We start from the raw sequence: 25,092 nt of genomic DNA, 5'->3' as shown, positions 1-25,092 counted from the left end.
AGGGCTATCTTCCTGGAGTTCTGGCAAATACTTATTCTCCAAATTTAACTAAGACCGGTTAACAGTTACTGTCCTTAGACACTGGCGAACAGCATTTCCATTACACACACAAAATAACAAACTTTTTGCAGAATCAACAGAATTTTTCTTTCTAAAATTGACAATTACTTCCTCGCTGTATTACAGGGAATTGAACAAAGTCAGAAGAAATTTGTTTAATTTTTCCACTCATTTACATTTCACATTTTGTGAGATATTATTCATGCTAACTTTTCTACATCATATTAAAAAAAGTTATAATTCAAAAGCACCTAAATTAGGCATTTTTTAAAAAAAACTTTGGGATATCCTAAAAGTTGTGAAAGATTACTTTTTCTTTTAGCGTAAATGTTCTACTTTTCTTCACAATCAATCTCATGAAAGCAATAATGAGATCTGATCTCAAGATGATTTGTTATGTCCTATATTGCAATGAAATAAAGAGAGGGATGATCAATGCTTGTCTTATTTGTAGTCTGGCATTTGCTAACGCAAAATGACCAACATAAGACGAAATATCATTGTAAATGCTTTCAAAATCTGAAAATCATTTAATCCAGTCGAATTGTTCTAGTTGCTCTCTGAAACGTGCTCCCGTGGATAAGATGCATCCCGTTCTGGTGATTTAAAATGACTCTATCATCCCTGATAGAGGTAACATTGTTGCTAAATCATGCGGTACCAGCTTTTTGTTAGTGTGTGTGTGTGTGTGTGTGTGTTGCCGTTGGTGAACAGAAAGGTCATCTTATTTGAGATGCCTTGCCCTCTCTTTCCATGATTGGTGGCATAAAGCGCTGACTTTGGCCTGGAGGCAGGGTGGTAGGGAGGGAGGGAGAGGGAGGGGGAGGGGGAGGGGGAAGGGGAGGGGGAGGGGGAGGGGGAGGGGGAGGGGGAGAGGGAGAGGGAGGGGGAGGGGGAGGGGGAGAGGGAGGGGGAGGTGGGGAGGGAGGTAGGGTGGTAGGGAGGGAGGTAGGGTGGTAGGTAGGGAGGGAGAGAGGAAGGAGGTATGGTGATAGGTAGGGAGGGGGAGAGGTGGAGAGGGGGAGGGAGGTAGGGAGGGAAGGAGGGAGGTAGGGAGGGAAGGAGGGAGGTAGGGAGGGAAGGAGGGAGAGGTAGGGTGATAGGTAGGGAGGGAGAGAGGTAGGGTGATAGGTAGGGAGGGAGAGAGGTAGGGAGGGAGAGGTAGGGTGATAGGTAGGGAGGGAGAGAGGTAGGGAGGGAGATGTGGGGTGATAGGTAGGGAGGGAGAGAGGTAGGTAGGGAGGGAGGGAGAGGTAGGGTGATAGGTAGGGAGGGAGAGAGGTAGGTAGGGAGGGAGGGAGAGGTAGGGTGATAGGTAGGGAGGGAGAGAGGTAGGGTGATAGGTAGGGAGGGAGAGAGGTAGGGTGATAGGTAGGGAGGGAGAGAGGTAGGGTGATAGGTAGGGAGGGAGAGAGGTAGGGTGATAGGTAGGGAGGGAGAGGGTGGTAGGGAGGGAAGGAGAGAGGTAGGGTGGGAGGTAGGGAGGAAAGGAGGTAGAGTGATAGGTAGGGAGGGAGGGAAGGAGAGAGGGAGGGTGGTTGGGAGGGAGGGAGAGAGGGACACTTTCCCTTCGCTGTGGTGAAATGTGCGCGACAGCTGGGGGGAGCCAATCGCTTGGTCTTGTGTGGACGGTGTGTGACACTTGACTTCCCACTGGGATGGAGGCGACACTGACTGTGTGTGTGTGAGAGAGAGAGGACAAAAAGAAAGGAAGAGAGGGATCTGGCGGCGGGGCTGTTCGCCTTTCTGGCGAACCGAATCCGTCAGGCCGAGTGCAGAGAGGGAGGGAGGGAGGGAGGGAGGGAGACGGGCAGCGCTCAGCAGCTCGTCAGCCGCCGGCACCCACACGGAAGATGGCAGGTATCCTCGCCTGGTTCTGGAATGAGAGGTTCTGGCTGCCCCACAACGTCACCTGGGCAGACCTGAAGAACACAGACGAAGCCACTTTCCCGCAGGCGGACGACTTGTACCTGGCGTTTCCTCTGGCCTTCTGCATCTTTATGGTTCGGCTGGTTTTCGAAAGGTAGGGCTGCTCTCATCTGTTGGACGATCTAGGCCAACAAATAATGATCCTGCAAGGTTTTTTGTTCACACGCCAACTTCCAACGGGCACGTTAAAATGCCAACCCCTCCCCGTGCCGCGTTCGGACACTGCAGGAGGGGCCGGCGATGGGACCGGAACGTGGCTGCCCCTTGCTTCCAGGGTGCAGGCAAACTTGCCACCCGCTCGCTTGCCCTGCGCTTGATGAACGGGGCCCGGCTGCTCCCAGTCCGGGGAACAGGCACGTGCCCAAGGGTGACTCTCAGGAAGGTGCCCACTGTCAGACTTGGTCGGGCTCCTTCCGTCTCTGCCCCGTCGGTAAAGGAGAGGCGCAACCTTTATACCTTGCAGACCCATTCCGGCAGGTCAGCTTTGTTCTCTGGGGCTTGGGACAGTTCCCGATGGGAGGTGCCGGGGTAGCAGCGGCGGGCAGAATGGTCCCGTGCCCTCTGAAATGGTGCAAATCTGCAAAGGGGGACCTCACTTTTCGTCTTCGTGGCTCAGACAAAGAGATGTCTTTAATATGGGTGAAGTCGAGCCTGAGACAACAAGTACTGTTGCTTTGGAAGCAACAACCCCTTCCCTCTCGTTCGGATAAACTTCTGTTACACAGAGTTCAGTCCTTCGTCATGTTCCTCATTCATGCATCGATTAGCAATTGTTGGAACAGCGACATTGAGAGGGAAAGTGGTCGGACAATTTAGCATAATTCCGGCTGCAAGCCCCATTGTAGGGTGTACAAAACGATATTTTCAGATTTCATGCGAACAACTTTAATATTAAGGACTGAATTTTTAAGCCTTTAATTTAGACACTAAATGCTAATAACAAATCCAGTTTAATTTCATTGTAATTCATGCATAAATTTCTGCAGTTCAGTGCACACACAAATGCAGGACTCCTTGCCACCATGAAGCTTTACTGAGGAATCCGTAGACATCAACCTTTTCTGCAAAAAAAAAGAGGATTCACCGGAAAACTGTTTCTTTGGATTTCCAAGCGTCAGCTCTGATCTTAATCCCAACTTCTGTGTCCTCCGACTCGAGAGAAATTGTGAAGTATTTGAAAAAATACATAAAGATTTTGCTGGGCTTGAAAGGGATATTGGTGCACTTTCTGCCAACACAGTGACTGAAGGAATAACTGACCTTTGTCACCCTTCCATCGGCCCTCTGCCCCCAGCCTCTTCACAGGCTGGAAGCGCCGAACTTGCCCGTTTATTCCGAGACCGCACATTAATCTGCCTTTTGAAATCTGACTTGTGAAAGCTCTTATGGAATCTTCTTCCAAGATGCTTTCAGGAAACGCATTCCAGCACGTAATAACTCTCTGTGGAAATAAATCCAGGTTTTCTTCGAGTTCTTTTGAATGCAGATGAAACAGTTTCCCTGTGCTTGCTTTATCAAAACTTGTCCAGTTTAGAACACCTTCAATATGTCTTTTCTTAAACTCTTGACTTCCAGACTCTCCATTTAACTGCAAGCCCTAGTTCCTAATAGCATTCTTTTATCCACTTTCCAAGACATGAACTTTTTCAAAATGTGATACCCTGTATTGTGCATAATATTCCTGGTTTAATAATTGCAAAGTTCAGCACATGTTTTCTCATATACAACGTCCTACTCATTAAACCAAGTATTCTGTCTACTTAACAGCCGGATCACACATCCAGATCTCTTGAAAGTTTTGCAGATATGTATACTTCCATCAATCTGTTCTTGTGCAACCCTCTTCAAACTATTTAGGTTATCCTGTCCGTCTGTGTTTTCTTCCTAATGTAAATCACTTTGCACTGAAATTGAATCTGTCTTCTATTTGCCAAATTCACCATTCATTATTAGCCCTCTTGGTATCTGCTACAAATATTTCTCACTGTTTAGTAAATCTTACGTTCTTTAGTTCTAAATTCGTTCTTCCCTAAGTGACAAGAGAAGCAATAATCTAAATATTGCTTTTGAAAGTACAGTATATTTCTCTGAAGTTGTCAGACCTTCATTAAAATTACCATTGCATCTTAACTCTTAGTGAAGTAACTACCAAAGTCACCCCCCCCCCCTTTAATTTGTGTGTATCTCTTCTTTTCTTTGGCTTGGCTTCGCGGACGAAGATGTATGGAGGGGGTAAGAGTCCACGTCAGCTGCAGGCTCGTTTGTGGCTGACAAGTCCGATGCGGGACAGGCAGACACGGTTGCAGCGGCTGCAGGGGAAAAATGGTTGGTTGGGGTTGGGTGTTGGGGTTTTCCTCCTTTGCCTTTTGTCAGTGAGGTGGGCTCTGCGGTCTTCTTCAAAGGAGGTTGCTGCCCGCCAAACTGTGAGGCGCCAAGATGCACGGTTTGAGGCGATATCAGCCCACTGGCGGTGGTCAATGGGGCAGGCACCAAGAGATTTCTTTAGGCTATTTATTATTTCTTAATGAACTTTTCTACATCATATTAAAAACATATCTACATCATATTAAAAAATGTATCTATTTCTTAATGAACTTGTAAAGATAATAACAAGGCACCAGGTGAACTGCTATATGAACAGATATGAAGTGGCCTGGATTCTAACTTTAAGCACAAGGTACAGAAGCCTAAAACCAAGGTTCAAGAACATTCTTTACAACAGCTATCATATTCTTGAACTTCCCCTTGGTTCATTAATCATAGCTTGCTCCCACAGCACAAAAGAACTATCTGCACTATTGCAAATCACCTTTTTTTGCACTCGGGTTATTGTGAAGGTGTATCTTATCTATTTATTGCCTCAATATAATTTAATTAGTTTATTATTATAGTTTTTCTTTACAAGTACCTATTGAACTGTGGCAAGTGAAAATTTCAGTGCCTATGTAAATTGTACAATGGGTATGACAATAAGCATTAACTTCATTATCAATAGGCCAAACAGCTGCCTTCTGTGCAATAATATCTACCATTTTATATGAATATTGCACTAAATACTTATAGAAAGTCAACTTGTACAAGTATTTACGAACTATCAAAAATAAGTTGTGCTTGAATTTAATAGCAAGTTCTCAGTTTTTAGTATGTGAATTATTGTTCAGCTTCCAATGACTGAAATGTTGTTTTTCAAAGTCATTCGTTCAACTTTTACTTTTCCTGCTATTTCTGTGGGTTTTTTTTGCATAAGTAAACACTTGTATTTATTTGATTTAGAGAATAAATATTGGTTAAACACATTGATTGGGGATTTAGAATTAACAATGGAGATATTTCATTAATTCATATGTTCTGCACATGTCAGAGTCTTGAGAAATATTGGAACGGAGTATTTCAAACTTACTCTGCACTTTTTAAAGTTGAATTTTAACCTAATCCCTTAACTGCTTTATTTGGTATTGTTGGACAGAGTGTTCTAACTTTAACGCCATCTGAGCTGCATGTATTAGATTTTATTTTGCTTATGGCTAGGCGGGCCGTGTTGCTCAGATGGAGGGACATTACCCCACCTAATCATGCTCAATGGCTACGTGTCGTCATGTTATGTTTAAATTTAGAGAAGATTAGATGCTCAATTTCTGATTTGAATTCAAATTTTCAAATGCTGTAGGGACCCTTTAAATTGCTTTTATAATCTTTGACTTGTTACAAAGGTAGAACTGTTGACTAATGAGGTAATTTATCACTTTGATAAGAATTTGGTCTTCCTTTTTTATTGGCCAAACAGCTTCTTTCTTGGGAGTGACTTTAGATTTTCCCTTGTTTTATATAATACAATAATAAAATATCAATACAATATAATCTGTTTGATTAAAATGTGGGGTACCTTGGATGAAATGATATGATTTAAGTGTAATGTATCTTTTTGACTTTTAACATATACCTGTATGTACTCTATATTTTTGGCTGTGAAATTTCAATGTTAATAAAAAATATTGAAAAAAACTAATTAATTTGGAATAATGGTATGCTGTTTATACACTTTCAAGGTCTTCAAATACAAATTGTGACACTTAAATATCTCTGTTGTAACTTGAAACTATGTGAGAAAATAATGATATTCAGTGATGTTAGATTAAAATGGAGTTTTTAATGTCAGCAGTTGGACCCCAGTGCTTCAGACAGAGACAATATGGTATTGTTATGTACGTTTAACCCTAAAATCTTTGGCTAATTCATTACTAAGGAAAATAAAGATAACGCGGTTATCTTTATTTTCTTTGGTGTTTCTCATTTGATGAAATTTTACATTTTTGTTGAACAAATTGTTTAAACTTCTAAATAGAAAATATATGTTAATTTCATTCTTGGACCATGGTATGTTAGTTACTTAGCTTGTTCAATAGTTTTTTTGCTCAATCCATCATTATTCAGTCATCATCTGCAACACCATGTGAGAAACTGAAATTTTATGGTTACTTTAAGTGAAGGCTTGAGACCTGGAAGATCATTGTTTTAACTATGTGGTCTCGTCGGAGTATTTAGGTATCCCATCTTATGGACATAAAACATAAATAGGTTTGTATGGCTCATTTTGATGCAAAACAAAATTGTGTTTGTAGCATGGAGTTAATACTATTCAAAAGTCTTCAGTGTCTGGAACTCAATAGCGTCTAGAAGTTAAGTGATCAATGTGTATCCTTACAGTTTCATACAATCAGACTTAAAATTGATGCTTTTGGCTTCTACAGTTAGAGAGCAGTTGGGAAAGAAATCCATCTCAAGATTTCAACAGATTATTTAAGTAATTGATTTGTAGTTTTCAGAGATAAAACAATAAAGATCACGTTACAAATATAACCATATAACCATTTACGGAGCGGAAACAGGCCATGTTGGCCTTTCGAGTCCGCACCGGTTCACTGATTTTGTGCGCCCTCTTCAGGCATTGGTCCCAGTAGATCTTCATTCAATAACGATGGGCAGTACAAATCATGAAAATGCCTGATTTATTCTGTTATTGCAAAATATTGATTCTTAACTGATTGTTAACTGGGATTTGTGTACAAGAACAAGAGCAAAGTGTAAATATTCCCTATGGTTTCAATGGTTTTTTTAAATTATTATGGCTTTTTTCTCTCAAAAATTTTTTTATTTCTGGAAAAGACTCTTGCTCATCTCTTTTAAACCTATAACACTTGCAGATTTAATTAATATGACAAGAAACAATTGCTGATAATGGAAAATGGATTATGGATTGAAACAATGAAATTAATGTGCCGTTGTGCCACACCTATGAGAGGTCTGTCAGTGAAGATCTTTGTTTTGGCTGTCTTTCAAATTGCAGTCCAACGTGGGGCAGCAAACAGGGTAAAATGCAGTCTTAGAAATTACCAGCAGGAATATATTGCAAAACTATTTTTAACCACTTTCACAAGTTTTAAATTCGGGCATTAATTAGTTCAACTGGGGAAATGTGGAACTGCATGACTTCTTTCTACGCCATTGCGCCACGCTCCCCTATTTATATGTATTTATATGGAGAAAATAACATATAATTTACATGATAATTACTCTTTTTGTTAAAATGTGGAAATCTTATTTAGAATATATGGATTTGGAAATATCTTAAAATATTGTATATGTTTTATGTTTTCTTTTTTGGCTCCCCTTGAGGGGCTGGCTGAGGCGGGGGGGAGGGAGGGGTGTTTACTATATTGTTTAAAAACCTTTTTTTGTTGTTGTTGTTGATTTTACATTGTTTTTAAAAGTTTTTTTTTTAAAAGGAATATATTGGAAAAATATCTTGATACTCATGTTGATGAGTAGATTGACCAGCTAGCTAGTTTAAAGATAGCAATACACTAAATTGATGTCTTTTAGCAAAATATAGATGTGTGACCATTAAACCTACCCAGAGCCATCATCAACATTTGGTTAGCACAGCGGTCAGTGCAATGCTGTTACAGCACCAGGAGCTGGGGCTTGAATCCAGTGCTGTCTTTTAGAAGTTTGTACATTCCCCCTGTGTCTGCGTTGGTTTTCCCTGGATGCCCTGATTTCCTCCCTTCAGAAACATACTGGAGTTGTAGATCAATTGGGTGTGATTGGGCGGCATTGGCTCATAAGCTGAATGGGCCTGTTACTGTGCTGCATGTCTAAAAAAAGAATATTCCTCAGCATGCCCAAGCCATACCCAATAATTCCCAAAGGAGCCTTAGACAAGAGGACTAACATGAATTTTTAAATCTACATCCACCACATTCCCATCCAAACTGAGGCTTACAGATAATGAAAGATCAATTATCTGTAAAAAAAAAAGAAAAAATGGTACCGGAAACCCATGACGACTTTCTGTGGGCTGGAGAACCCAATGTTAAATCATCTGAATTGTAGGATAAATGATTATGGAAGTGCTTAATGATGGTCAGGTTCCAGTTGTGCTTTGAAGAGTGCTTGATTAAAGACCTGTGCACTGAAGTGAGAATAGCACTTTATTGCTTCATTGCTGTGGGCAGGAAATATCTCCCCCATTAGAACCCAGATATGAAGGATTTATGTAATTGCCTCAACTTGGACACTTTCCACGCAACTGCCATTGCACTACAGAAGGGTGGTAGAGTGCATTAAACAACCCATGTTCCATGGATTTCTTTTGCTTCATCCTTCAACATCAAAGGAATATGTGTCATTCACAAATCTCAACTGTGTAGTTGTGAATAATTGAGGATCTTTTTTCTTTTTTGACACCTTCTTCCTTCATTGGTCATCTGTAATTGCTTAAGGACAGCTCCGATGTGGACATGGCCCAGCTTCATCCTAGATGGATAGGTTGTTAGTCAGGGATGGTACAGTGTACCTCTGCCCTGTGGAGCTTGTTCACACGAGCTAAGTTAAATAGTCCAGTGCTTAATCCAGATACAGTTCACTTCTGCTCCCTTGGTACATACATGTCAATAACTTGCAACAGTACAAAGTTAATTTTGCCAGAACTTTAAAAAAGTCAGCCTATTTTTGTAAAGTTTACTACACAGGGACCTTACTAAGTTGGTAAATACCTACTTTCAAAATGGACAGCATAAGTAAGGTCAAAGCATTCAGTGTCAATTACAACCAGCTCCTGTCGTAGAGTACATAATTCACAGTAAATTTAAAGATAAAAATGAAAGGATTAGCCAAGCTGATCCAATATGGATTTCTTAAAGGCAAGTTATATTTGATAAATTTAATTGATTTTTGATTAAATAATTGATTGATTAGATGAATGGAATGCAGTAAATTTACAGGGATTTTTATATGGCAGAAGATGCCTGGCTTGCCTGACTGTTGAAAAATTGTAATGGATTTATAAATTATTAGTTGATAATTAAGATTGTTGTCCAAATGATTGACTGCTAGTCAGGCAGCTAATTAATCTTTCAGATTTGAGTAATTGCATGTTGATTCTTCATAGAAAAGTCTCACTCTTAAATGCCTGACCCCTTATCAGATTTCAGTGAAGGATAACAAATTTAGCATCTGTCCCATATTAAATATTTCAGGAAGATCACATCTCATTTTTCCAAACAATACAGCCCCATTCCACCCAATATCCTGAGTTGCTCTGTGTTTGATTATCGAATGGTGATAAATATTTCATCCATCAATATATATTCTGCAAGCCATGTAATAGTTTCCTTATAAAAGTTAGTGTTTGATAAAAATGCAGTTACAATTGTTTAATTGGCTACAGCATATTGTTACTCAAGTAGGAGAAAGTTTGGATTTTTTTTTAACCATACATATGAACTGGGGTAGAGAAAATTAAGGTGTTGTTGATGACACAAAGAATCTGAAAATAATTAGCAGATTATTAAATACTTAAGAAAAATACAGCTAAATAGAATAAAGGTTGATAAAGGATGCAATTTAATTTGCAATTTATGAAAATGTGTGCTGGGAGAAAATATATTGAATGGTGCCATAAATATGAGGAAATGGTGAAAAGTAAGGCTGAACAGAGCCTGAGGGTTCAAATAAGTAAGTTCTTGACATGCAGTAAGGTGCACTGTTCACTAGCAACTGGAAGGTCATTTTCTCTTTTAAAGGGAAAGTTGGATTGTTAATTGAAGTTCATGAAGTTATGAGACTATTCTGAGAGGCCATTGCTTTTGAATAGCTATATCGAGGCAATGTAGATGCGATTGGCCAAATTACCTACTGTCTGGTAGAATTCTCCAGAACTATTTTGAGTAATAACTACAGTTTATTAATTTGTCTTTTCACCATTCATTGACTTTATTTGGCAGTTAAAGACCAGAGCAAATTCCAGTGCAGCATTACCCTTAAAACTCATAATAAGAGGTTTACATAAAACCATGAGAGAAAACTGACCTTGCTTTATGTTCTTAGGGGCACTGCTGAATTTTGCTTTGATTATGTTCTGCATTCTTTGGCCAACTGAAGTACTTGTTCAAAGAGCCACAGCAAACTTATGAGATTAATTTTAAATGCAGAAGTTAGGGAAATACTGAAACAAGCTGAAACAGAATTTCTGAAGCCTTTCCAGCAGTCATTTGTATAACTGTTGGCATGTGCAGGCTTTTCTCATCTAAAGGCTGATGCAGCTGCCTAGTTTCTGGATCACTGCCCTTTGATTCTGTATTAATCACACTGCAACACTTGGGTTCACTGTATAATTCTGCTTTCCAACATAATCTTCTTCCTTTGCATTGGTGCTATCTATTATCAATCTGAGGAGCATCAAGCTGAACAACTGGAGCAGGTCCGTATGGAATGGTGAAAGGAGTACCAACAAAAAAAAATACTGTCACTCATTCTGCTGCCAAGGAAACCTTGCCATCCATAGGCCAAGAAATGTGAAAAGGTTTTGACCCAGAAAGGTCAAGGAACAGTAAAAACCAATGGCTAGAGACCAGGTGTGTGAACCTGGACTACCTCTTCTAGGTATCGGGGCCTGGGCTTCTTCTGTATGAAGATTTGTTTGTATGTATTAAAATTACATAGAAGTGTTGCTTAATCCAATTAGATCATGGATTACGTGGTCTGATTTTGGAACCGGTATGGAGGGCTAGCTGCCTGCAGGTTTCACAATGGATCATGGCCTCAGTGGTGGTCAAAGCTATTCAGGGACCACCAGCCGCAAGGTTAGAAAGGCTCAGACTGCCTTGCAATGTTTAATTATCTAAAAATACAACAAAATTTGGGGAAGATATTCCGATGGATGGTGAGTTTCCCTAGCTAGTCGAACACAAACCCTTCAAAGTACTCAGTTTCTTTGAGTTTACCCCTGGGCACAGTTTCCTGTCAAACTCAATACATTACCACCCTCGATCTTCTTGGAAAAACTTTAGACCAGTGGTTCTCAACCTTTTTCTTTCCACTTACATACCACTTTAAGTATTCCCTATGCCATAGATGCTCTGTGATTAGTAAGGGATTGCTTAAGATGGTATGTGAGTGGAAAGAAAAAGTTGGAAAACCACAGTTTTAATCATTATGTGCGCGGTTTCATAACTCCAAAGGAAATGGACCAATGACAATTTTTCTCAACCAAAATATTTCAGTAGCAATTAGGTCTAGAGCAGTGATTCTCTACCTTCCTTTCCCACTCACAGACCACCTTAAGCAATCCCCTGCTAATCACAGAGCCCTGATGGCATAGGAATTACTTAAAGTGGTCTGTGAGTGGAAAGAAAAAAGTTTGAGAACTACTGCTTTAGAAGGTGCTTCCGAGTAGTCTTGGCATGGCAAGTCGTAGCATCTGAACACTTCTTTTCCAATGCTAGGTCTGGGATAATCAGTATGACAGCTTAGATGCAGCATGAGGTTAAAACAGGGAGCCAAGTGATGGACTTTGAAATGATGGTTGCCAAGGGGCAGCATCCAGCTGAAATACCTCTGGGTGAAAGGAGCAGAGCTACCACAGACAGATATGTAACATTAACCTCACATCTTGAAGTGACATGAAATGATTGGACAGTCATAATGAGCAACATAGTTGTAATAGTGGTTAGTGCAATGTCTTTACAGTGCCAGCGATCGGGACCGAGGTTCGAATCCTGTGCTGTCTGTAAGGAGTTTGTACATTCTCACCATGTCTGTGTGTCTGTGTGGGGCTCCGGTTTCCTCCCACCATTCAAAACGTACCAGGGATTGGGTGTAAATTGGGCAGCACGGAATCATGGCCCAAAATGCCCTGTTACGCCTAAACTTAAAATTATAATTTTTTAAATTTTATAATTATTGTTAAAACAGCTCTGTGGATTATAATTTGAAGGAAGTTGCTTTCATTGGTTTGGTTACAAAAAATGTTCATGCAGAACCTAGGCATAAACAAAAATAATGTGTTTCAAGGCCACATGAGAGACCCACAGATGGTGGAATCTGGAACAAAACCCAAATTGCTGGATGAACACAGCAGATTCAACAGCATCAGGGAGAAAAATAATTATCAGCATTTCCAGTCGGGACACTTCATCAAGACTGACCATGTAGAGGAGAGCTGGCTAGTGCAATGAGAACAGTGTTCCAAGTCAAGTAATTGGTCACAATGGAAATAAACAATGTTTATTTTCTCTGTGCAGTGCTTTTATAAAATGGCATTTTCCTATAAGTTTTCATTCCCTAAAACCAGCATGAGTGAATGACTTCCCTTCTGATCAATTTAATTCCTGTTCAGCGATTTCTACTAATGGCTGCTGCCAAAAGCTTATTAAATGGAAACCACAAAGGTTTAGGATGACATTGATGGCAAATGTACTGTTATCGATCTTTGTTCTCAGTAAGCACAAATCTTGAACTGTGCAACAATCAACAGAAATTTATTCCAATTGCTGGTGAGTGGATTGGAGTCCTGAAAATCGTGGATTGTTTATTTTTGAAATTTGATGCTCCGAGTCAACTATATCTCAAGAGAAATTAACACCACTTGAGTCTCAAACTTGGTTGCATGTCGTGAACTTTTTTTTTGAGTACCGAAGGTCAGGGCTCAAATGGTTTCTCCCTGGATTGCCCTGTGGCAGAAAGCGCATTGTTAAATGTCATCTTCCTATGAAACTAGGTCACTACTGATTTTATCTGATCTTTCTCAAATTAAGACCAAAAGAAAAAGGAGTGCGCCATTCATGACCTTAGTCTGTTGGTGTGTTGGGAGAAACAAAAGTTCATGTACAATTTAACATGATCATCTGTTTTATTAATATCAGTTGATAGATAAATATTGATTCATGCGTTAGGGTGAACAACTTCCTCTCATTTACTATCCTGTCATATGAATGAACACGGAATCAACATAAACCTCTCCCAGAATGTGTTTGATCAGTGACAGGTGAGATTTAGCTCAAGTTCCTGGAGTCGGTTTTGGATCCACATGATTCAGACTCAGAGGCCCGACTACTGTCGTTGAGCTATAATTAATGCCGTAAAAAAAAAAAAAAGATAATCATTTGTCACTGTTGGTTTGTCATGAAAAGTCTTCTGAGAATAAAACAAATCTAAAATATTGAGGTGTGATGCTTCAGAAAAACCACAGCATTAAATCACAAAGGAAAAGCAAAATTTGTGACAGCAATCAATGCTTATTTTTTTGGAAGTGATCTAACTGTTCTTTCCATATCAAAGCAGCTAATTGTTTTTGATTAGGTTTTCAGCTTCCTTAATCTATGTGGTCGTTTAGGATATCTGAAATTGTTTTGTAGAGCACATTCATTTAATAGTCGAAGGTAACCTTGAATTACCTGCTATTTTAATTCTCCATTACACTTTCAGTCCAATCTATCTGTTTGTGCCTCCTGCGCTGTTACATGAGGTCTAACATAAGCTGAAAGAACAGCTGGGCACACTGCACTCTTGAGGGCACAATATTGAACAGTTTCAGAAACTTTGCTTTGTCTTTTATTGTCAATGCTGGCCAGTGTGATGTAAAATTATTCAATTGCAATGTTAACTCAATTTTATTCCCTACATATATCTCTAAGGCATTCCCACGTTTCTCCTCTTGGCTTCAGATTTCAGCAATGCTTCTTGATCTGCATGTTCTAGCTTTAATGCACCCCTTTGCTTTCTCTCACTCCACACACACACACACACTCACACTCACACTCACACTCACACTCACACACTCACACACTCACACACTCACACTCACACTCACACTCACACTCACACTCACACACTCACACACTCACACACTCACACACTCACACACTCACACACTCACACACTCACACACTCACACACTCACACACACACACACTCACACACTCACACACTCACACACTCACACTAACACACTCACACACTCACACACTCACACACTCACACACTCACACTCACACTCACACTCACACTCACACTCACACTCACACACACATAAGCTGTGAATTATAGGTAGTGAGTGAGCAGCGAGGAGGTTGACAGTTCGAATGTAAGGCCCTTTTGTAGCTTCCATCCTCCTTGTGATTTTCTGACTAATATTCAGGATAATAATTGGTCAAATTGCTTGAACAAGTTTTATTTAGACTTGTACTGCCTCAGCTGTATGGATATATAAGTGATATTTTTAGAAGACAAGAGAAAAGGCACTTGGTGCAATCTGGAACAAACCTAGAATTTTTTTATTGATTACCACCATCCAGTTACCGGAAAGACTGAACATTGGATGACTTGCATTTCTTTCAACATTCACTTTCAACTTCACCCTTAGCTATTTCTACATCAGTCATTGTATGCTTACTCTTTCCTCCCCCAATGTATGGTATATTAGACTTGTGCCAGCATTAAACTTTGCCATTCATGGACTTCAACTCAGCATTCAACATGATCATTCCTCAGAGGCTGGTTGATCAACTGTCTGAGCTGTGACTCAACACCCCTATCTAAAATTGGATTCTGGACTTTCTGACACTCCCTCTGTGTTAGCAACAAAACCTCATGTCCCATCATGATGACCACTGGCTCTATGCTCAACCCATAACTGTTCACGCTGCTGCCTCAGGACTAGACTGACGAAAGGGAATCATTAAGTTTGCAAATGGTACAACTGAAGTTGGCCTCATCAGCAACAATGATGAGTTGGCTTACAGAAAAGAGGTTGGATGCCTTATAAAATGGTCTGATCCTCAATTTGGGCAAGACAAAGGAGATGATTGTGAACTTTAGGAGGGAAAAGGTCAACCATTCTTCATACTACACATCAATGTGGCTGTTGTGGAGAGAGTGGGGAGCACAAAGTTTTGGGGTGTGCATATAAAGGACCTACAGAACCTCCTCATGAGTCAAGAAAGTACAGCACCATCTACACTACCCAAGGACAATGAGGAGTGCAAGGCTACCATCCCCTATCTGATAACATTTTACAGCATAATTGAGAATGTCCTGTCTGGCTACATCGTGGAAGCTGCAAAGGATTCAGACCAGAAGTCATTATGGAGGATCATCAAAATGGCTGAGAAGATCACTGGGATCTCCCTTTCCTCTACTGATGACATTTACCAGATTAATTACTTAAGTAGGGCTCAAAGAATTGTTGAGGAATCTTTCCATCTAGCACACAGTTTATCTGACCCACTGCCCTCAAGAAGGTGGTACAGGATTATCAATATAAGGACTGCCAGGCTGCAAAATAGCTTTTTCCCACAGGCTGTGAGATTGATGAACAGAATCCTGTAAAGGAGTAAATCATCTCAACATTTTTTATAATTAAAAAAAAATTCCATCTTTGTGTGTGTGTGTGTGTGTGTGTGTGTGTGTGTGTGTGTGTGTGTGTGTGTGTGTGTGTGTGTGTGTGTGTGTGTGTGTGTGTGTGTGTGTGTGTGTGTGTGTGTGTGTGTGTGTGCGCGCGCGCGTGGTCTGGAGAAAGAGTCTTTTCATGAATTGTTTTTGTACAGTCAGGTAATAATAAACTTGAACTTCATTGTTTATTTTGGATTAATTGTGACCGATTGCTCTGAAGGGCAATGTGGCTGTTTGTGATTCAACTATGTAAGTTTAAATTTATTTTTTTTAAATTTAGAAATACAGCATGATAACAGGTTCTTTTGCCCCACGAGCCTGTGCCACCCTAATCGACCTCCAGCCCCCCATATGTTTTGAATGATGGGAGGAAACTGGAGCACATTGACATGGGGAGAACGTACAAACTCCTTACAGACAACACTGGATTCGAACCCCGCTCGCTGGCACTGTAACTGCTACACTAACTGTGCCACCTTTGTGGGTGAACATGTACCTAAGATGTGCTGAATGACATCTGGCCCTCCGTGCCATCACTCGGTAGTGTCCAATAACAGATCTCCTGATGCAGGGATTCCCAGTCCTCTGCATTATGGGGATTTCCTGACTGGAGAATAGGAAGGAAAAAAGGTTTAATTTTATTTGATATTTCTAATAATTTTTCATAATGTAATTTATTTTAATTTATGTCTTTTTCTAAATTTTTGTCATTCATTACAATTTTGACAGAGATTAGATATCTCTGTACATCCATCTCGACGTGGGCCCTTGGCATCGAAGTCAGTTTGCTTCTTTCTGACTTCATGTCATTGAAGTATAATTTGCAAGTACCAGAGTCTGTGACTGGGTTTGATTCAATTAGTTATTCTCACTGTGTAGGACAAATTTCAAACCTATGCTTCATTTTCTTCTTTTGTCTCATTGGTTTGAGTGCTACTGGACATAGGCAGAGATCTTGGACCATCAAATTCAATCAGCCGATGCCCCCTCCCCAGTCCCACCTCCTGAGAGTTGAATAGAAAATATGAGGGCTCAGTCACAATGTAAGTGGGTTCAAGGTGCAGAAAAGACCTGTAGTTTGGCAATCATTGGACATACAGGTGATGCTCTAATGACTTGTTCAGTTTTCTCAACGGCGAAGGACACCAGGTGGAAAGGCTGTCCATTTTTTTTTCCGGAATGACATCCTTTGCAAGAGCTCAAGGCATTATCAATATCAAGCAGGAGGTCAAATAGCCAGAATTCTGCAACATTTTTTGAAGAATAATCGAGGCCATTTCACTGCTATGATGTGGCTGGATGCTATACATTTCTCAATGTGCTTACTGAGCCAGTAGTCTCTTCATCAATTTCGTGGTGTGAATTTGTAGAAATCTTATTTCAGGTTCCTGCAACATCAGTTTGTCAGCTACAGAATTCCACATGAAACTGTCTTTCTATAGCATTCTGTTACCCCTGAGAATTCCCACAGATTTGAAAAGAAGCTCGATTAAGAAAAATCCCTAGAGGGGCCAGTTGGAGCTATTCCATGCTGAAGTACTGCTATGTAAAGCAGTCATACATTGTGACCTAAATACAGATTATGAATTTGCTGCATTTTTCTTCCTTCTGCACATTTTCACAGGAATCCTTTCACTTAATGTGTACGGGGGTGGGGGGGGGGTGGGTGGAGGGGGGAAGCTTTTATGTAAGGATGCAATTTGATGACAATCTTCAGTCTGATTTCTTCATTTGTCCGTTGTGCTCTCCTTTGCCCTAGTTCAAATGTACACGTGCTTTCTCTTGGTTTTATCATCTTTCACTGAAGTATATGTTCTCAGTTGCCGCTCGAAATTATGTTGGTGTCATTCTATAGAGTATGTGTACATTCTCAACTGAAAAAAATTATATTTTTGTGATCTGAGCATTGCTAGCAAGGCTCGTGTTTATCGTCCACCCCTTTGGAATATGTTGGCAAATGGCCTTCTTCAAATGAAGGTAATTCCACAGTTCTATTCTACTTTGTACCCAGCAATGGTGAGGGACCTGCAATGCATTTCCAGGTCAGGATAGTGCTTGCCATTCTTGGAAAAAGAGGTGGCAGGTTTGGAGGATACTATAGAGGAATAGCCTGGGTAAATAACTGCAAACATTATGCACACACCACAGCCACTAGTCTTGAGCAGTCGAGGGAATTAACACTTAGTGGTTGATGGGGTGCTATTCAAATAGGATGCTTTTTTTCCTGAAAGGCATCAAGCTTCTTGAGAATGGTTGGCACTGAACTCATCCAGACAAGTGGATGACTTGTGCCTTGTAGATAGTGAAAAGACCCCGTCCCTGGAGTGTTTAAATATAAATTGGTAGCCACAGGATATTTGGCTTTTGACTTGCTCTTGTTGCCACAGTTTTTAGGAGACTGGTATAGTTGAGTTTCTTCTCCCTGTCCCCTCCCTCATGAGATTGACGTTAGGTAACTTTGTGATGAATAATGGTATTTAATGTTAGAAATAGGTGGCTAGATCTTCTCTTGTTGAAGATGGTCTTTACTTGGCACCTTTTGTGGCAGTATTGTTATCCACCTTAATACACACTACCTGAATGTTGTGTAGTTTTGCATAGATGTGCTGTAAGAATTGTAAATGGGATTGAACATCATTCACAAACATCCCAACTTCTGATGGAAGATAAGTCATTAAAGAAGAAATTGAATATGGTTGGGCTTAAGACAGTTGCTTGAGGAAATGCAATGATGTTTTGGGACTGGCGTGATTGACTTCCCAAACCATATGCACCATTATGTTTTTGCTTTGTTGCCCATTAAGATTAGTTTTACCAGGTCATACTTGGCCAAAGTCACTCATCTCACCTCGTATCTGGCATTCAGTTCTTTGCTCCCAATGCCATACATAAACGTGCTGGAGAAAATCAGCAAGTGAAGTAGCTCCACATGAAGTGAAGGGTAACCAACGTTTTGGGCCTGCGTCTTTCATCAGGGCTAAGTAAAAACAGGCAGGCCCCTGAATAGAGGGATGAGGAGGAGAGGATAGGAAGGAGGAGGGGCCACAGGGAGAGTACAAGCCAACAGATAAGAGGAAATGGTGGAAGGTGAGCACTCTGATAAGAGAGGGAAGGAAAATGCATGGGTAAACTTACAAATACACAAACATGGTGGAGAAATTTTGGTCCCTCTTTATGCAATTGCAGAAAAGAGCTCCAGAGCCCAGCAAAACCCATTTAAAAGACTCTTAGACACATGGATGCAAGAAAAATAGAGGGTTATGGATGTGAGGTAGGTTTATATAGATCAGGACAACGTTGTGGGCTGAAGGGCCTGTACTGTGCTGCAAAGTTCTATGTTCTTGTCCTGTGGTTAGCCTCACACTAGCAGAATCTTCTATAATATCCTGGTGGCACAAAAGGACCAGAAAATAAGGACAAAGGAAAATGCAGAGAGAGAGTTATAGCTACTGAATTTGATCCTAAGGAAGAAATGGCAGGGGAGTGAGAGTCAAAGGTCTTGATACCACTCCCCCATCCCCAATTCATTTTGTCCCAGAACAAATTCCTGCGCAACTCTACTATCCACTAACCTCCAGGCAGAATATGTCCCCTCTACCACTTACCCTCTGCTTTCTACAGGCAAGCCATTCTTAATCCACAGCCAAGTTTCCATTTCTCATAATTTTCTGAATGAGTCCTCTCTGGTTGACCACACTTGGAATCTTGTGTTCAGTTCTGGTCACCTCATCGCGGGAATGAGTCCAGTGCTTAGTCTACTGTTCTACCCGCTTTACACCCAGATTACCACAGAGTTCCTTTTTGTCTTTCTTATTTCAAGCGAAACATTAGACAGCCAGTCCTCTCCTCTTGCATGAACCACAAGGGCTTTGACCAGGCTGAACTAAGCACTCACAACCTGACTTCCAAATGGGGTTTTCCACAAGCTTGCCAGCTTGTCCTGTTCCAGTTCCAGTTGCTGATGCTGAACTGCAACATTGAGAACTGATCTCTGTCTCTCTGTCTCACTGAGAGAAAAACCTGTTTGACTCTCTCTGCTTGAAAAACTACCTGCTTGAAGTGCCAGTTGGTGAAGTGGACAAAGACAATGTGGTCAAACAATAATCATGGCTTTTATTAGCAGAAACTCATGGTACAATAATGAAAGACAATAGGTGCATATACAGTTATATCCAAGGGGAGTGTCCTTAACAGTAGAGATAATGCACAGCCAATGTTAGTACAGCAAGGCTCACCAGAGGGGAGACAGGCAGCTTGGCAGACATTCACCACAGTCTCCTCCAGCAGAAGAAGGGTTAAAATCAAAAGGACAGCTGCTAGGAAAGACTGACGCAAGCGATACATGGATACCATGTTTCACCTTGAAAATACTCTAACAGCCAAAATACGCCAGTATCTAGCAAGCAATCGGAATATAATTAGATGTTTTATGAATATGTCAGCCTATCAGGTTGTCTATGAATTCTGGGGCTTCGTCTCAAAACAGGTGGCTCCTTTGCAACCTTGGGAACTGGTACAAGCCCTGGATCTGTTGCGTGGGAAGGACTGACTTCTGGACCCGCTCCAGAATCACCAGCGTGAGGCAGTGGAACCTCAGCATGGCCGTCTGAAAGCTGACTAGGGGTCACAGGCTGGTGGGGGGGGGGGGGTGAGTCCAACCTCTCAAGCTCACTCTGAGTAGGGGTGCGAGGAAGGTGCAAACCAGACAAGGCCAGATCTCTTGGGGATACAGTGTCAGTACTCCCATCTGGGAGTTTAACATGAGCGTAGTTGAGGTCGGTATGCAGTAGCTGAACTGGTTGGACGAGGGGGTCTGTTTTACATGCCTGAGCATGGCTCTTCAGCAGCACGGTTCCAGGCTCAGATAAACCGGCTGGCCAGTCAATCACAGTTTCTGATTTCCTAGGAAAGGCAAACATACATTCATGAGGTGTTTGATTTGTTGCAGTACACAATAAAGACCAAATAGAATGTAGTGCCTCAGGCAGCACCTCCTGCCACCGGGTAACAGGGTAACCATGTGTTTTTAAAGCAAGATTAACAGTCTTCCAGACTGTAGCATTAGCCCTTTCAACCTGCCCATTGTCCTGCGGGTTGTAGCTCGCGTTATGGCTGGTGGCAATTCCCTTTTGTAGCAGGGCTCGCTGTAGTTCAGTGCTCAAGAATGCTGAGCCTCTATCAGTATGAGTGTAATTGGGAAAACCAAAAATGGTTTGAGGTTGAGCTCTTTAGCTTTTGCTAAATATTTCTTTAAGTTGTCATGCTCAGCCTGTGTTTTCCCACAGATAGTGACATTATCCAGATAGGGAAACGTACCCTGTAACTCATATGTCCTAACAATCTTATCCATTTCTCTCTGAAACACGGACACACCATTAGTGTGTCAAGCCAGGTACACTTTTAAACTGGTATAATCCCCCATCAGCCTCAAAAGCCGTATAGGGCCATTCCCTTTATTTAATGGGGATTTGGTGATAAGCTGCTTTGAGGTCGATAGTGGAGTGGAGAGTTAGAGGCTTTTTTTTTTTAACTTAAATTGGATGGCATAGACTCATCGGGCTAAATTGGCCTGTTACAGTGCTGTATATCTAAATTTAAGTTAAAAAAAAAGCCTCTAACTCTCCACTCCTTCACTAGACCATTCACACACAATCCGCTCCACTTGAGATTTCCCTCTCTTCATTTTTCCACTGGCTCTCTCTTCATCACAGACTCTTAACTAATTGCCAAGGTTCTCATTCCACTTCTATTTAAATGCCCCTGAAGCAAAGCACAACTTCTGACACTCACTGATCACAGATGAGAAAAGGGCAGTGAACTGGGATTCACGGGTAGTGTGTTGAGCTGATGTCTGGCTGAGCCTCCCCCATCTGCTCACACATATAACCCCGGTTTCCTGCCTAATCCCAGAGCCCTTCTGAAAACTACTGTGAGATCCTACCCACAGTTATAAGCTAATAAAAGCGTTTGATCTCCCTCCAGTCGTGAAGGTTTTTACTCGCGTGACACAGACATTAGTCTTTAGCTTGAGGTTGTTTAATAAGAGTCTAATCTTAATCTACTATTACCTGGGCAAATTTTAATATATAGATGTGGGTTGATTATTGCTCACTTAAGATGCTAAATTTGCTGAAATTCTGAAACAACTTTTTCCCCTGTTTTACTTGTATGAGATTATATTAGATCATTTTATTCCCAATTCGTTGTTGAGGTGCTCGATGGTCAGGAAGTGAAGGATTTTTTTTTTGTGGGTCCCATCATATAACCATATAACCACTTACAGCACTGAACAGGCCAGTTCGGCCCTACTAGTCCATGCCGTAACAAATCCGCACCCTCCTAGTCCCACTGACCAGCACCCGGTCCATACCCCTCCAGTCTTTCCTTAAATGTAACCAATGATCCCGCCTCGACCACATCTGTCGGAAGCTCATCCACATCCCTACCACCCTTTGCGTAAAGAAATTTCCCCTCATGTTCCCCTTTTAATTTTCCCCCTTCAATCTTAAACCATGCCCCCTAGTTTGAATCTCCCCCCCTCTTAATTGAAAAAGCCTATCCACGTTTACTCTGTCTGTCCCTTTTAAAATCTTAAACACCTCTATCAAGTCCCCTCTCAATCTTCTACGCTCCAGAGAAAAAAGCCCCAGTCTGCACAACCTTTCCCTGTAACTCAAATCTTGAAATCCTGTCAACATTCTCGTGAACCTTCTCTGCACTCTCTCTATTTTGTTTATATCTTTCCTATAATTTGGTGACCAAAACTGTACACAGTACTCCAAATTTGGCCTCACCAATGCCTTGTACAATTTCATCATAACCTCCCTACTCTTGAATTCAATACCGATTTATGAAGGCCAACATTCCAAATGCCTTCTTCACCACACCATCTACCTGAGTATCAGCCTTGAGGGTACTATTTACCACAACTCCTAAATCCCTTTGTTGCTCTGCACTTCTCAATAGCCTACCATTTAATGCATATGACCTATTTAGATTTGCCTTTCCAAAATGTAACACCTCACACTTATCTGTATGAAATTCCATCAGCCATTTCTCAGCCCACACCTCCAGCCTTCCTAAATCACCTTTTAATCTACGGTAATCTTCCTCACTGTCCACAACACCACCAATCTTTGTATCATCCGCAAACTTGCTTATCCAATTCTCCACCCTTGCTTCCAGATCGTTAATATACATAACAAACAATAGTGGACCCAGGACCGATCCCTGAGGAACTCCACTAGTCACCGGCCTCCAATTGGACAAACAATTTTCTACCACTACTCTCTGACACCTCACATCCAACCATTGCTGAATCTATTTCACTACCTCCTCATTTATACCTAATGCCTCCACCTTTTTTCCTAACCTCCTGTGGGGAACTTTGTCAAAAACTTTACTTGACTTGACTTTGTCAAAGTCTAAATAGACAACATCCACAGCTTTCCCTTCATCAGCCTTTTTTGTAACCCCCTCCAAAAACTCAATCAGGTTTGTCAAGCATGATCTACCCCTGACAAAACCATGCTGATTACTCCCTAGCAATCCCTGTACCTCCAAATATTTGTAAATACCATCCCTCAGAACACTTTCCATCAACTTGCCCACCACAGACGTCAGACTCACGGGCCTGTAATTCCCAGGTTTACATTTAGACCCTTTCTTAAACAGTGGAACCACATGCGCCACCCTTCAATCCTTTGGCACTACCCCCATGGCCAGTGACCTCCTAAATATCTCTGTTAATGGCCCCACTATCTGTCCACTAGCCTCCCTGAGTGTCCTTGGGAATATTTTGTCCAGTCCCGGAGATTTATCCTCCTTTATCTTGTTTACCATGCAGTCCATCTCCCGCTGAAACATGGAGACTCCATTTGTGACCCCAAATGGGACCCCGCAGAACTGATAGAGGCACCCATTTACCTTAAAGGAGGTATAAGGTTTATCTCGGGCATGGATAGGGAGCTGGTGGTAGACAACTTCAGGTCAATCATAGAGAAAACCCTGTACTGGATGACCTCGTTGACCATATCAGCGATGCGGGGCAGTGGGTGGGCGTATGGCTATAGTCAATAACCATCCTCGGTTTTCTGCCCCCTTTGATGGACCTGTGCTCTCCAGGGCCTAGTGCTGGCCTCGATAACTTCTTCCTCCAGAAGCTGTTTCACCTCTGCCTTGATAAAGGTCCTGTTGGCTGCAGAGTAGTACCTGCTCTTGGCAGCTATGGGCTTACAGTCTGGTGTCAGGTTGTTGAAGAGGGATGGAGGGGGCACCTGTAGGGTGGAGAGCCCGCAGGTGTACTGGGGGCAGTCACTGGACTTTGTGCTGTGGATGGTGAGTGGGGGGAGTGCGCTACTGAAAGCAAGGGTGAGGCTATGGCAGTGACACTGGAAGTCTAATCCCAGGATAACTGGGGCACAGAGCTTGGGCATGAGCAGGAGCATGAACCCTTGGTATATTCCCCCACCACTATCAAGTTCACTGAACAGCACCCTAGTGCTGAGATGGAGAGGTACTGGGCCGAGAAAGCAATAGCGAAGTTTGGTGGGTATTCCTTGAGTTTCAATTAGTAAGGACCACATTCGAGTGCACAAAGCTCTCAGTACTACAGCTATCAAACAGGCATTTTATTACCTTTCCATTGACAGTGATGTCCATCATCGAGCACCTGAGTCCATGGGGAATGTCCTCCGTTAGTGTGGTGGACGCAAGGACTGCCTTGGGGTTTGAGTCGCTGCTCCTTAATGGTTGTGGTGAATAGCAGCCAGTGGGTGCCTTTCAGAGTGTGGAGGGTGGCGAGTGCGTGGTTTTGCATGTGCATGTGTTGACCACATCGTCCAATCAGTGAGTCGGGTGAGTTGGGGTGGTCAGGGATTGGTCAGGGGTTGGCTGGCCATGATGGCGGCATCCAGGAGATGCACCTGATATTGACATTATCAGGTGACTCGGCCGGAAGTGGCATCATCAGTGTGGGCGGAATTTGGATGATGAAAGATGGCAGCGCCCGTGGTGAGCACATAGTGGCGGCATGGATGGATAACCAGACCAGAAGTGACATCGTCGGTGCAGGCAGAAGTTACAGGTGGAGTAATGGTGCTGCCTGGCATTCACAAGTGGAGGCGTCCAGAGAGTCGGTTGGTTGCAGAGGGCCGTAGCGCTCATGGTGGTTATGGAGAGGCACACGTTAGCAAAGTGGCCTTGCTTGCCACATCAGGAGCAATGGGAGTTCCTTATGTGGCAGTTGTTTTGGGAGTGAATGCTGACCCACACCGGGACCCACAGTACTTACAGCTGCAGACTGTGTTAGCGGCTGCAATCATCTTCTCCACGTTTTACCCCTCAGCAACTGCTGTTATCAGCGTTGGCCAG

The 25,092-nt window shown here is 41.9% G+C and overlaps 1 protein-coding gene across 1 annotated transcript in view; it reads left to right on the top strand.

Annotated features, from left to right (window-relative positions):
- Positions 1-1,643: 1,643 nt before the first annotated feature.
- cers6 (ceramide synthase 6) overlaps positions 1,644-25,092 on the top strand; it is a 284,277-nt gene continuing 260,828 nt past the window's right edge. Inside the window, exon 1 of the mRNA XM_069935319.1 lies at positions 1,644-2,083. Coding sequence (XP_069791420.1) covers positions 1,914-2,083 — 170 coding nt within the window. The 5' untranslated portion in view covers positions 1,644-1,913. The remainder of the gene's footprint in view (positions 2,084-25,092) is intronic.

This window comes from Narcine bancroftii, chromosome 4, assembly GCF_036971445.1.
Source record: "Narcine bancroftii isolate sNarBan1 chromosome 4, sNarBan1.hap1, whole genome shotgun sequence".
NCBI lineage: Eukaryota > Metazoa > Chordata > Chondrichthyes > Torpediniformes > Narcinidae > Narcine > Narcine bancroftii.
The sequence above is the reverse complement of the archived record's forward strand: the minus strand, read 5'-3'. Positions and strand labels throughout refer to the sequence as shown.